The sequence below is a fragment of the Ovis aries genome, chromosome 8 (assembly GCF_016772045.2).
Source record: "Ovis aries strain OAR_USU_Benz2616 breed Rambouillet chromosome 8, ARS-UI_Ramb_v3.0, whole genome shotgun sequence".
NCBI classification, from domain to species: Eukaryota; Metazoa; Chordata; class Mammalia; order Artiodactyla; family Bovidae; genus Ovis; species Ovis aries.
Genome location: NC_056061.1, coordinates 38,157,313 through 38,172,039, shown reverse-complemented (window position 1 = coordinate 38,172,039; position 14,727 = coordinate 38,157,313). Strand labels below are relative to the sequence as shown.

Sequence of the window (14,727 nt, the reverse complement as noted above, 5' to 3'; positions counted from 1 at the left end):
ACCAAAAAAAAGTGTTAACTATCTGAATAGGCGGATATATTAATTAGCTTGAATGTGGTGATGTTTTTGCACAATGTATATAAAATTAATGAATTGTATACCTTAAAATGTATACCATTCTTAATTGTCAAATATACCTCAACAAAAAATATCTCAACCAAAATTCTTGTCATGGTAGAAGTTTTATTTTCTCTAAGTCAGCAAAATGGCTTTCCTGGTCACTCAGCTGGTAAAGAATCTGCCTGCAACAAAGGAAACCCTCGTTTGATTCCTGGGTCAGGAAGATACCCTGGAGAACGGAATGGCTACCCACCCCAGTATTCTGGCACGGAGAATTCCATGGATTGTATAGTCAATGGGGTCACAAAGAATCAGACAACTGAGCTACTTTCACTTAGCTTAGTTTAGCTTAAGTTATCAAAATACTGTTCTTAATTCTAAAATCTAAATGGTAAAATGAAAAAGATAAAAGCTGAGAAGAGGTTTGATTCTGATGTATAAAATTAGGAATGGGCAAAGGTACATTAACTGATTTCAGAATCTCCTCCTAAAGGGGTCAAAAATTAGGCCCACAAGCCAATTTCAGACTGCAACTTAAAAATGTTTTCTACCATTTCCATTAGAAAAAAGCTAATAATAAACATATCAAAAGAGGAATTATATTTTGTGACACATGAAAATTATATGAAATTCAACTTTAAGTGTCCAGAAATACAGTTTTATTGGAATGTTACTACACGTATTCACTTTTTGTCAATGGTGGCTTCCAGACTACAATGGCAGAGCTGAGTAGCAGCAACAGAGACCTACCTGATGCTCTCATCATTTTGCACTGCTGCTTGGCACATTACAAATCGTAGTGATACAGCTATTACTACCAACATTCTGAATGCCACACGTACTGTCATTCCACAATATTTTTACAGTTTTTATTACCAGTGCATACCCATAAAGTCGGAACAACAAAAGAGAAAAGTAAATTCAAGTGTCATGTATTTAAGGCACAGAAGAGTATGGATTATTTTGTTACCAAATTAGATGGCAAAGCATTGTGCTTAAAATGCAGTGACACTGTAGCCACTCTGAAAGACTATTACATGGGAATTACCATACTAAGCACTCACCACAATATTCTCAGTTCATAGGAATGCAATGGCCAGAAAAATTAGAAAATTTAAAACAAGGTATCTTATCACATAAGAATGTCTTTGCAAACATTAAAAAATGAAAATAAAGCTGTAAAGTAAGTTTGTAAGTGGCTCATTTGTTAGCCAAGCAAGGAAAGCCTTTTACCAATGGTAAGTTAATTAAATTGTTTTTGATTCATCAGCTGAAGAAATGTGTCCAAAGTAAACCTGCTTAAGACTAATAAATTAGCCTTTTGGCCCAAAGAATTGAGAACACTGGGAACAACATCATTAGTCAATACAAAACCAAAGCAAATGATTCTGAGTGGTTCTCCTTGGCTCTTGATGTGTCAACAGATGTTACTGATACTGCCAAGTTATCATTCCAAGGATGAAGTGACTGAAGAGTTGGTTTCTATGAGTGGTCTGCATGGAACAATTATAGACAAGAATATTTTCTAGTAAGTTAAGAAAATATGAATTCAGTATAACCTAAAGTAGAATCTGCTAAGATGTGTTACAATCATTGGTGGTAAAAATATGTGTGGAGCAGAAAACAAAAGGTTTAGTTGGTCAAATTTACAAAGCTTGTGAAAATGCAGTTTAAAACCTATACTTGTTTACTGTATTATTCATCAACAAGTACTTCATGAAATATATATGATTTAATATTGTGTTACTGTGCTACTGGAAAAGCAATGTCAGTGGAGAACTTCATCTAACCATCATGAGTTCTGCTATTTCTCATCAGATAAAGAAGCTGAATATCCTTATTGGTCCTCTCATACAACAGTTAGCTAAACAGTGGTCGTTTTATTGCGAGTTTTTGAGGTCAGAGCTGATATTGAGATTTTTCTGAACTAGAAGAAATGCCCTCAGCCACTATTACAGAATATTGAATGGCTCTGGAATTTAGCTTTTGTTGCAGGCTCGATAATGTTTTATAATGAATTCAACCAAAAATTGAAACAGTGCACAACAATATGACAATAGTTATTCCCACTATATGTGGATTCACTGGGATTAAGGGAAAGATTCAGACCTAAGGAGAACTGTAGAACTGTAGTGTTTCTCAAAGGGTGGCCCTCAGAGCAGCAGGAGCAGGAATGCCTAACTAGTACTAGAAATGCAAATTCTACTGAATCAGAAGGCTTCCCAGGTGGCTCAGTGTTAATCTGCCAGACAATGCAGATGTGGGTTTCATCCCTGGGTCAGGAAGATTCCTGGAGAAGGAAATGGCAACACACTCCAGTATTCTTGCCTGAGAAATCCCATGGACAGAGAAGCCTGGCAGGCTACAGTCCATGGGGTCACAGAGAGTCAGATACAACTTAGTGACTAAACAACAACAACTGAATTAGAAGCTCTGGAGGTGAAGCCAGCAAAAGAGTGCTTCCATGTGAAACTTAATACAACAAAGTAATATTGATGACAACTAACAGTGCATCATAACGTTAACACAGAGCTGCTTTATTACTTCCTGAGCTATGGAAAGGTAAGACAAATGACAGGAGCTCCATTCTCACATGAATTTGCAGCAGATGTATTTTCTGAGTTCCAACAACAGGTCTGGCAGTGTTTTCTGGATCTCTGAATGTAAGTATAAAGAAAATACCTACTTGTCAAAATCTATTCTATTGTGCAATTGAGGAACTTCCACCTAAACTTCAATCAGGAAGTGAGTCGGGAAGTGAATATTTGCAATGTAATATCCTGAAAGGAAAATATCAAGGGAAGAAAGAACCTAATGAAATTCTATTAATGCCTTCCAAGTGATAAATCTGCTCCATGAAAATCATATTCTCATGGATTAATGTATTTGGCAATCCTTATGTATGAAAAGATATTTTCAAAGACAAAATATGTAAAATCTTACTACAGATGAACATTAACAGATGAATATGTACAATCAATTTTTTTCTATTTTGATGACAGGAAATATTAACACTGACTCCAAACTAACTGAAATGTTACCCTCCTCCAAACTATTTCTTTCAGTTAGTAGAACTGCAATACAGAAAACTTCAATTATTTTTGTTTTGAATTCTGTCAATAAAAATTTTGTGGAAATTCATTTTCTCTTGAGTTATATATATACTTACAAAATAATCTCAATTTTTTGCCTCTTAGCCCACAGTATTCAGTATTAGGTCTGCCTGAAATATTCAGTATCCAGGTCTTTACAGAAAATGTTTGCCAACCTCTGCCCTAGAACCAGGTGCCTCACCTGGACACTTTTAAAGCACAGACTGACCGTACAGCATCGAAGGCCAGATGGCTTGGGTGTGTATGCTTGGCTCTGCTAGTAGCAGCTATGGTCATGAGATAAGTTCTTTGATCTTTCTTTGTCTTAGTTTCCTCACCTGTAAATGGGAGTAACCAATGATATCTATCACACAGGGTTGTTATGAAGACTAAATGAGTTATAAATGGAATCCACAGGAAACAGTGCCTCACAGGAAGTATTAATTCAATGATAGCTGTTAGCTTAAGAGAAAAGCACTACTTCACCTAGTTGGTAGTCAAATTATAAATGCCATCCTCCACTGAAAAGGACATTTAAGATGATGCTTACATATATTCCCGAGTGAAAAGCGAGGGCTTGAAGATAGTAATGGAGACTAAGCAAGCCCTTTTCTTACTGCCCTTTGCTTCTGCCATCAAACAGAAGATATGGGGCGTATCAAAAGGACAGCAACTCTCATACAATGGTTTCTTATGTGGAGGAGACTGGATTACTATTTTAATATTTTAAATGTCACATACTACATTCTTTATATTCTATAAAAGAATAGGCACAGTACTACTTGTAATTTATAATTTTAAAATTTGACATATGGCTGAATTCAATAATATATTCTTATTCATTCAACAACTATTTACTGAATGCCTACTACTTCCCACATGTATAAATTCACTAGCTTAAGAACTTTGGTAGGGGTAAAAATGCTTTCCTGTACATACTATTGAGAGTATCTTCAAAAATTTCCCAGAGATATATGTTAACTATGCTAATTTTTAACCCAAATATGCTTCTTCTTAAATGACTACATCTTATAACAAGAAATTATAGAGTAGCGCTGTCCAATATGATAACCACTAGCCTCAGGGAACTACTGAACACTTAATGTGGCTAGTACAACCTAGGAATGGAATTTTTAATTAAATCCAAGTTAAATAAAACAGCCACATGTGGCTAGTGGCTGCTGTGTTGAACAGCAGAGTTCTACAGGATCACTCTAGGATGTGTGGATATTGGAAATTTACACTTTGCCCTGTGTGGGAAAATACATTTTGTTACAGTAAACATTTAACATTAGTTTGGTATTTGGAACAGCCCTGCTTTTTCATTCCACAAAATATTTTCTGTCTACTTTCTTAGCAGCAGAACTAAATCAATTTACAATTAACAAAACAATGTTTCTTTTCTTTGTTTCCTCCACTATAGCTGGTTTCTGATTATTAAAGGTGCTGGGGCACAGAAAAAACAAATAAATAAAATCCACATATAATTCAGATGACTTAAACCTTTCCCTCTGGCAAATTTTTAAGGCATCTGCTGAGCAATTGTAAAATTATTTCATTTAGGACCTCTTGTTCTTATCTTTGCCCATCTTTTTATACTGTTATTATCCAACAGTAAAATAGATAAATATATCAGAAAAGTAGAGAAACTAAAAAGTTTCAACTTGAATAATTAGTATATCAACTTAAAAAATAACCTTAACAGATGAAAAATAAGATTCTTCCTTCACACAACTCTGACAATTTTGTACATGCCAAACAGAATACTGGCCAGGTCATAAGGCTTATTATTAATAAGGCATCCTTACATGGAGGTGTGAAAAATTAAATTTATTTTTGCATAAATATCATGATACTTTATTGTCCAAAGTGCTCCTTTCAAAATAAGTTAAAATGTTTCCATATTACTTTTATCAAACATATAGTTACTGACTAAAGCATCATACCACTGATTAACCAAAGATAAAAACAATATGAGCCACTCAAATATTCTTGAAGGAAAGTGCTTACATTATTTTGTGAAAACATCTGTTTAAATCATTGATGCAGTGATTTAAGGGACAATTCCACATTTTTCTTTAAAATCCACAAACGTCTTAATGGGACATTAAGACATGCCCACCATTATAAAAACTAAACAAAACCAACCCCAAAATAAAACCCTAAAAAAGCACATTCATTTTATTACAGGATATATATGAAGTCACTGGGTAAAGCTCTTTTTTATGAACACTTTCGGAAAGCTCGCACTTAGTTCCAGCACAGCTCTATTATCAATCTGAGAACAGAAGGACACATCAAGTAAGGAGAGATCTTTGCAAGATTCCAGGAGTTTTCTTAAGGAGGCCGGACTTACCATTCTTGTTCCTGTTTAAAAACAATACAAAACAAAATATTATACAACCTTTATATAATATCCTGATGAAAAATTCCTTTTGTTAATTATTTAAAACACATTTAAAATAGCCTTTTAAAAATTGAGAACATTTCTTAAAAGATTTAATATTGAAACTGTCCTGTAAAAAATAGTTTTCCAGCCAAGCTGGTGAATCTAGGACCTGAATTTCATCAACGACCTACCCATTTGATTTTCATTCCTACCTCCTACCCTTTCCAATCAGCTCCTCCAGACTTTCCTATTTCTGTTCGCCCCAGTTCAAAACTGTTTGCACATCTCATTTTCCTGAACCCGTGGGTCAAATCTGGCCTCAATACTTACAATTATTCAACCTCTAATTCCATGCAGTGCAATTACTAAACAACTGCCCTGTAGAAACTTCTGTCTCAGGGCACTGGAGATACAAAGATTAGTAAGACATGTGCCTGCCTTAAAGAACTCATTGACCAGAGTTGAAAGCAAATAAGTACAATACAACTTGATAAGTTTTACAGTAAGTATAAAATGGCATGACTGGAAGACAAATGATGGCTGATGAGTACTATTTAGCTCATAATAAATCTGAAGTGATTATGGGGTATTCAGATGGACTATAAATCATATAAATTAAGTAAAGCACCTGATACATGGCAGGTACTCAAAACATACCAAATATGACTAGGCTCTAAGATGTCATGTGTTGTAACTACAGATTTTCTAGGGAGGGGAAAAAAAAAAAAAAAACCCACAATGGTATTGCGTATACATTCGTGGGATGGGAATTAAAGTTTCTGCAACAGTCGTCTATGCCTTTTGCTCTGAGAAATCCTATCTCCTCCCCTCCCTGCCACAGACTCTTGAAGCTGTGACTATACTGCTATCCTGACTGTGACCAGCCCTGTGACAAAAAAATGCAGATCCTCCTGGGAATTCAGAATTGGGATTCAGTAAAGTCTCCAGTGCCCACTCAATCTCTTGAACTAAAGACATGGAAAATTGGGTCAGGATTGCGATATTTGGCCATGTGTACCCAGAGAAGCAGAGATGGAGAGCATGACAAGAGAAGAAGAAAGCAAGACCAGAGGGAGATGCAGACACAAAGCCTACGGAAGCAGAGGGAGGGCATTGGGGATGAGGGCCTCAGCAGGCAAGACAGGAGAAGGAAGGAAAATGAGAAAAAGCTCCCTCGCCTTTTGATGGTTTTCGGTCCCTCCTGAGGTCTGACCACAGGCAGCTTCTACCCATGGGATCTGAGATGGACACCTGTATCTTCATGATAATTGTCTTTTTTGTATGCTTTAGTTGGTGGCTCAGACGGTAAAGAATCTGCCTGCAATGTGGGAGATTGGGTCAGGCAGATTTCCTGGAGAAGGGAATGGCTACCCACTCCAGTATTCATGCCTGGAGAATTACATGGACAGAAGAGTCTGGTGGGCTACAGTCCAAGGGGTCACAAAGAGTCAGACACGACTGAGAGACTAACACTATACTGTAAGCTGTCATGATGGGGATTTTGTTATATAAGATCAGAAAACTTCACCAAAGCCTGTGAAGTTTTTCACCTAGGGTTGTGACCATTGTCTATTTGCCAGTCTTGGTCATTTGAATCTGAGTTTCCTGATAAACTGTTGTTCAGTTGCTAAGTCGTGTGCAAATCTTTTGTGACCCCATGGACTGTAGCCCGCCAGACTCCTCTGTCCATCGGTTTCCCCAGGCAAGAATACTGGAGTGAGTTGCCATTTCCTCCTCCAGAGGATCTTCTGGACTCAAGGATCAAACCTGTGTTTCCTGCATTGCAGCTTGGATTCTTTACCACTGAGCCACTAGGGAAGTCTTTCCTGATAAATCCGGAGCTCCTAAAGCCCAAGAGAATTTCAGGGAAGGAAGTCAGAGACTGAACATTTAACTGGGCTAGTGTCCCCTGTCGTATTCTTCCAGGGCACTCTGTGCTGTGGTTTTGTCGTCTACTTAGGACACAGTCCTGTTTTCAGTCAGCTTGCTCTTTCAGGGCACTGAGTATCTCCAGTGTTGAAAACAAGGCCAAACACAGTATATGCTCAATAGGTGTGTAATCAACAAAAGGATGAAGGGATGGTGGCTAATTTCCCAATGCCATTACCCTGGTGTAGACCCGCATTAGATGGATTATTGCAGCCAATCTCTGGTTTTGATCTCTTCCTTCTCCAAGTCACCTACTACTCATTTCCAGGTAAGGATTCCTAAAACATAGCTCTAAATATATCATTCATACCCCTAACTGAAGCCCAGTAAGAGCTCTTCCTTAATTTTGTGCAGATTCCTCATCCGGGTGTTTAAAACTCCCCATGTTACCCTCCATTATACCAACATTTTAGATCAAATAAGACTGCCTATTCTCTAAAGATATCCTGTGATTTCAACTCCTCTGCTTTTGCTTCATTCTATTCTTTCTGCCTAAAATGCCCTCCTCCCCCAATTTCCTGCTCATTTTTAAAGTCTATCTTTCAAATACCTATTAGCCTTTTTTTAAAAAAAAATTATTTTACATATTTATTTATTTGGGGCTGTGCTGGATCTCCGTTGCTCAGCACGGGTTTTCTCTAGTTGCGGCAAGCAGGGGCTCGTCTCTAGCTGTAGCACGTGGGTTTCTCCCTGCGGGGCTTCCCTTCTTGCAGAGCGTGGGCTCTAAGACAGCTGGGCTTCAGTAGCTGTAGCACATGGGCTCAGTTGCCCCACAGCATGTGGGATCTTCCTGGACCAGGGATCGAACCAGTGTCCCCTACACTGACACACGGATTCTCAACCACTGGACCACAGGGCAGTCCCCTATTAGCCTTTTGAATTAAGCCTTTCTTTATTTCTCTCATCATATATATATTTCTCTTTGCTTTGAGCCTCATCATGATGGACTTGCTTCTACCTTGCATTACAGTTATTTATATGCTTGTTTTATTTCTTCTTGCTAGGTTATCAACTCTCTGAAGACAGGTACTCTATCTTATTCAGCTTTGTACTGATAGATACGTACGTTCAGTATGAAGAAGTTATGCCACTTAACATTCATATGTGCTAATCACAAAATGACAAATAAAATAATGAATATCAGCATGGTTTAACTAAGAATCCCTTTTAAAAGAAAACAATAAGGATTCTAACACTAAATGGTGAAAAGAAACGAAAAAACAATAAAAATACAGCGGAGTGGTTAGAAGCAGAGACTCTGGTTCAAGTTCAGATTCCTTACTAGTCAGGAGCCCTGGACAAATCATTTAACTTATTTCTACCTGTTTTCTCTTCTGTGGCTAATATATCTATTAATACCTCATGAGGTTACAGTGATGATTAAATAAGTTAAAATATGCTCAGAACAGTATAAAGCATACAGTCACTTTGGTGTTAACATTATGAATTATTATTAGTGACATTTTACTGTGCTCTTTATATTTGAAATAAGATGCTCCAATATATTTGCATGATGGTCATCTTCCATTGAAAATTATATAACTATACTCAGCAAAATAAATAATGATACTCCCTTCCTCATGCAAGTCACAAATATTTCAAAAGAAGTCATGATACTTCTTACCTATATTTCTTTTATGTCTCTGTCAAGTAATTCATACATTCATAGACCAAACTTAGGCTACCTGACAACAAAACCCATGGTCCATAACACCTGTGCTTTGTTTTGGGATCAGTGTTACTTATGTGTTTGGAGTTTCGTGGCATCTCTTTCAGATACTGGCTACTTTCCATTCTAGTATGTTTCTGGGTTTATTTGAGGGTTTTTTTGGAGGGGGAACTGTAAAATAGATTTTAAACAACACTGGCACCATCCTCTGAAGTGAAGCCTGATGGAATTCATGATTATTATTTTTTTTAATACAAATTTATTTATTTTAATTGGAGGCTAATTACTTTACAATATTGTATTGGTTTTGCCATACATCAACATGAATCCACCATGGCATGATTATTTTTAAAGGCCTTTGGCTGCTTTTTCTCATCGTCCCTGTGACTTTGACTTTTTTTTGAACATTTCAAAATATTTATCTTATAAAAAAAAGTCTAGGCTAATTCAAGGGAGAACGTGAATAGGCAGGAAAAGAAACAAGCAAGTTAAGTAGATGTGGTGTTTTGAAAAGACAGTACTGATCCTGGGCTCAAAATCCTTGTACTTGACCCTTGCTCTGCTACATGTTAACTGCTGGCTCCAGCACCCTCAACTATGAAAAGACAAATGATATCCAGATTTCTGAGCTATGAAGATAAAGGAGAATATAACACAGATGAAGTATCTAGCCCAAAGTGTGTATATAATAAACAAGAAGTTCTTCCTAAATTTTTTAAATCAACTTTTTAATTGATTTTCTAAAATGTATTTACTTTTACTGAAGTAGAGTTGATTTATAATATTGTATTAGTTTCAGGTATATGGTACAATGAATTCAGTAATTTTTGAAGATTATATTCCATTATAAGTTATTATAAGATACTGAATATAATTCTAGCGTATATATATCTTTGTTACTTATTTTGTAACTATTAACCCCATATGCTTAATTTTCCATTCCTAAGTTTTTAAGAAACAATTTCTGCCTATAAGTAACTCTGATAAGTAACACGTGACTATATAAGCAACACCTACAAATGTACCATAAGCCTGGACTGTGGAGAGATTTTAAGTGAAACCAGAAACACCAGTGCTGAAAATCTTCAGGTTTCCCTTTGGCTAAATGTTGAATAAACAGGAAAAGATATAACTAGCACTTCAAGGACTAATCTATTAGTATTAACAGATTACCAGAAACACAGGGCAAGTGTTTTGGGTTCATAACTGTGTGGACAATTATAACCATGGCATTCTAGCAATTCTGGCCAACATCAGAAGTAACAAAATATCACACAGTTTCTGGCTGTAAATTGCAATAAAGACACAAGGAATCCCAGAACTGGGAAGCATTTTCAATAGCTCTGCCTTAGGGTAGAACTACTCCTAAAAGCACAATCATCAGGGATAGAGACTTACAGTATTCTTTAATCAAGAATTTAACATCAAGAAGCCATGTATGTGTCTTGAATTCATTATACAAATGAATTATTTCTTATCTGTCAATAAAAATGGAGAACACGGCTCATCCAAACTCTCATTCTTCTCACTAGACCAAGAACTACGGATTATTCAGAGCTTTCTGATAAATTCAATGATAAAATTCTGTTATTGCCCTCCCTCTCCTACTTAAGGACAGTTATAATTATCAAGACAACATTTTGATTGCATCCAAGATTTTTTTTTTCTTTATAAAATGTCTGAGATTAGCTTTTATGTCAAGGCTTTAAAACAAAACTTACAGACTGCACCTTACCTAATATGTCCAATTGGCGTAATCTGGTACAATTACACGCCAGCTCTTCGATGTCTGTATCACACACCGACCTGTTAGCCGTTAGAAAGAGTTTCTGCAAGTTTGGAAGCTGACGTGCCAGTCTGGCAAAGCACCCGGTGCTGCTCTGCAGAGTAGGGCACCAGCCGAGGTCAAGTTCCTCCAGAAGCGGACACCCTGAAGCCAGTTCGGCTATCCCACTCTCAGTGATGTTCTTACATCTCCACAGATCCAGAGTCCGGAGTTTTTTACACTTGGCTCCTATCATGCTAGCTGTCACATCATAGTCTTCAATCTGGAAATCAAGTAATTTCAGTCTTTCCCACACAATGCTCAGAAACAGAAACTGTCTGGAGCATGTTCAAACATCCTTAATCACCTCCTGTTGTTTGCTTCCACGTAAACATGCCCACATTGCAGTTAATACAGATCTGCTCACTCATCTCCCAGAGCGGCCGCTGTTTCATAAAACAGCAAGAGTAATCACGTCCTTAAAAAGCCACTTACAAGAATTCCAGACAGGATGTTAATGAATTAAATCCAAAGGCAGCCTGAAATCCTCAGGCCCTCTTGAAGAATCTGAGGATTATTTAGTGTATGCCTCCCATTTTGACAGTGCTGTTGCCACTTTGATAGGTATGTAAGATCTCCCTCAGAAAGGTCTGTACTTTGCTAGGCATTAAAATAGTAAGTGAATATGTTGATAGTATTAATAAGGATACTAGTTTTGGTTGAAGGAGGTCCCTGGAGACTGAAAATGCAACTAGAAAATAATTTATATCGTGATACATTAGCTGTTGTCAGTTATCAGAGGTGTCAAGTGATTTAACTTATGATTATGGGATAAGCTTCTACTAATCAAGAATTAAACATTGTTCATGGACTTTGACTGTTTTAATGATGTTTCTTTAAACAGATTCTTTTTAAGAGTTTTATTTCCTTTTGCTATAATCAGGTTATTGGCATTATCACCAGACATCAAAAGGAAATGAAACCGCAAACATTGTCAATGATTACTTCCTTTTGTTTATTTCTTTATTCATATTTTCATCTACAATGTGCCAGCACTACTCCAGACATCTGGAACAACAGTGAACCAACAACAAAAAAAAATACTGTGTTCACATTTCTCGGAAAGACATACAGACAGATAAGTGAGCAAAATAAATTCAGAGAGTGATAAGTAAAATAATAAAACAAGGTGCTGCGAGAGTGATTACAGTGGCAGGGGTTGAAGGAGGGAGTAGCAGCTGCCAGGGTCTCTGGGAACGAGTGGGACACGTTCATAGATGTGATATGGAGAAACAGGTTCAGTGTCAGGTAAAGCTAGAAAATATTGGCTTAAGCAAAGGCAAACTCTCTTTATTGTAGGACATACTATTGAAAATGTCAGGAGGAAGATATAGAAGCATCATTTCCTAATTTTGACCCAGAATTCCTATTTGCCCTACTCTTTCCCATAAATACACAACTTTCTAAATTGAATATCTTTTAGGACTAACATTCCATAGGTCAATATTTGGAAAATACTGCCTGCTACTATACCTAATTCCAACTATAAACATACATAATTCCAACTCTAAAGTGCCTGTGATCAGAGGCCTGTTTTTCTAGAAAATGCTGCTCTACTTTATGGGGAGGTAATTAACAGGCAGAAACCTTTAGCCAAAGTTAAAACAGGGTCCTTACCAATCTAAAGAAGGTGGGCTAACAATAGGCAAAGATCCAAGTGACAGTAACTGGCTGGTGTGTTGTCACAGAAAGTGCCACGGAATGTCACTGAGCTCATCTACAAGAGAAACTAGAAGGACCCAACAGAAGCCCATGAAATGGCTTACTAAGGTAAAAAGTTGATCAGAAGTAAGCCAAACTTAATACTGAGTGAGTAGGCTCCCAAGACTGTCTCCAGAGACCAAGATGAGCCTAAGCCTATGAAAGTGAAAGTGTCAGCACCTCAGTCATGTCTGACTCTTTGCAGCTCCATGGACTGTAGACTGATAGGCTCTTCTGTCCATTGAATTTTCCAGACAAGACTATCGGAGTGGGTAGCCTTTCCCTTCTCCAGGACATCTTCCTAACCCAGGGATCAAACCCAGGTCTCCTGCACCACAGGCAGATTCTTTACGGTCGGAGCCACCAAAGAAGCCCGCTGGAGTCTATACATGTGGTTTAACAAAGCCTAAGAAACTTTGATCTTGCAACCATCCTGCTTATTAAGGTCTTCCTAATAAGTGGATGCAAAACTGGAATGATTTAGGGTTTCCCAAGTCTGCTTTGAGTGTGTGCGTTGGGGTTGGGGGGGGACAGATAAAAAAATTAAAAGGAATAGATTGCTCTACAGTCAGTTACACTGGGAGATGCATTTCCTTTGAGTGTGTATGCACACATACACATACACAGAACACACACACATAAACACACCAAGGGCTCTGCTGTCCCTTAAGTGTCAGTACTATCTATTAACCATGCCATTTAGTTGAAAAACATTTAATTCATGGCATGAACTCTTTTAATGACATGTAAACTACAATTTTAAATCTCAAGATTATTCCAAGAGTCCCTAGACTTTTGGATTTCACAGACCAGTGACCACTGCTTCAAAAATATGTGAGCATCAACATAGGCTGGTGTCCATCATTTTATCTTACTCAATAAGGGCAGTAAAACAAATGCAAAAGCAAACAAAATAAATTTATCTACTATCATCAACATTTCCAGGAAATAATCTCAGATCTCAAAAACTAAACTTAGCCTTGTGAAAAAGTTACCAAACTACTGGCATTTAGGTATGATTGATTTACTATTTTGTAAAGAAGCCCAGAGAGGTAAATAGCTTGTCTGAGATAGCATCTTACTTGAGGCAGAACCACCCACTTTATACCACACTATACTTCTCTCCTTGTTCTCACAGATAAGTAATGTCCATGTTTCAAAGACAAACTCTTCGATTTAAGAAAAATGTTTGAAAGTGGGGTGCACAGTTGCTAACCATAAATCTGAAAAGCTGCGAGTGGGTGTGGGTTGAGTCGGGATAAAATTCACCCATGGGAAGAAAAAGTAATTTTCCAATACTTACCATGACACAACTACCCAAACTGAGGTGCTGGAGGTCTGAACAGAAGTTCAAAATGCTGAGCAGGGCTGTTTGCTGCATTGGGACCCACATCAGACGCAAATAAGGAAAAAGAAAGAAAGTGAAACAAAGAGGTCAATTAGACATTAAGGGCTGTCACTGCTTTTCCTGAAATAGAGCTCAAAACCTCAGTTACAGACACCACAAATGCCATTTAATGAGTCCCCAGGTGTTCACACCATTGATTGGCTTGGAGTCAAAGTAATCATTACTCGTCTCCACATAAGTCATCACTCTGTATATGATTTTGCATGTCCTAAAGACACCTATATTCCCTATGACCTCTCAGTGCATTTCCCAAAGGTAAGCAATTTGAAAGCCTGGTGAAGACGAAATAACAAGATAAGCCAAACCATCCCTCCCTAAAACACACACACACACACACACACACACACACACACACACACACACACGAGAGCTGGTGACTGTAGAACAGCACAGCTTTGACATTCACTGATCAGCTGCAGCCTGATGGAACTGCCAATAGCCACCCCAAATCAGGATGGAGCCGGTGACTTTAATGTCAAAGGATTCTCTCTGTTGACAAGGATCCCAACAACCATCGAGCACCTGTCACTAGCAACATGCTCACTGAAACGTATATACTGTGTGCTTTCTAGTCATGTTCCTGCCATTTCAGCCCATCCACCCTGGGCAGTGAAAAGGGTCTCACCACTAAAGAAACCCAAAGGTGTGCGAGAC

General features: G+C 37.6%; 1 protein-coding gene across 2 annotated transcripts in view; it reads right to left on the bottom strand.

The window, feature by feature from the left end:
* Window positions 1–696: 696 nt before the first annotated feature.
* FBXL4 (F-box and leucine rich repeat protein 4) overlaps window positions 697–14,727 on the bottom strand; it is a 78,364-nt gene continuing 64,333 nt past the window's right edge. For both annotated transcript variants that reach the window (XM_012182734.5, XM_004011257.6), the window contains exons 7-9: window positions 13,969–14,040; window positions 10,875–11,187; window positions 697–5,519 (exon numbers count right to left, since the gene is read on the bottom strand). In XM_012182734.5, coding sequence (XP_012038124.1) covers window positions 5,356–5,519; window positions 10,875–11,187; window positions 13,969–14,040 — 549 coding nt within the window. In that variant the 3' untranslated portion in view covers window positions 697–5,355. The remainder of the gene's footprint in view (window positions 5,520–10,874; window positions 11,188–13,968; window positions 14,041–14,727) is intronic.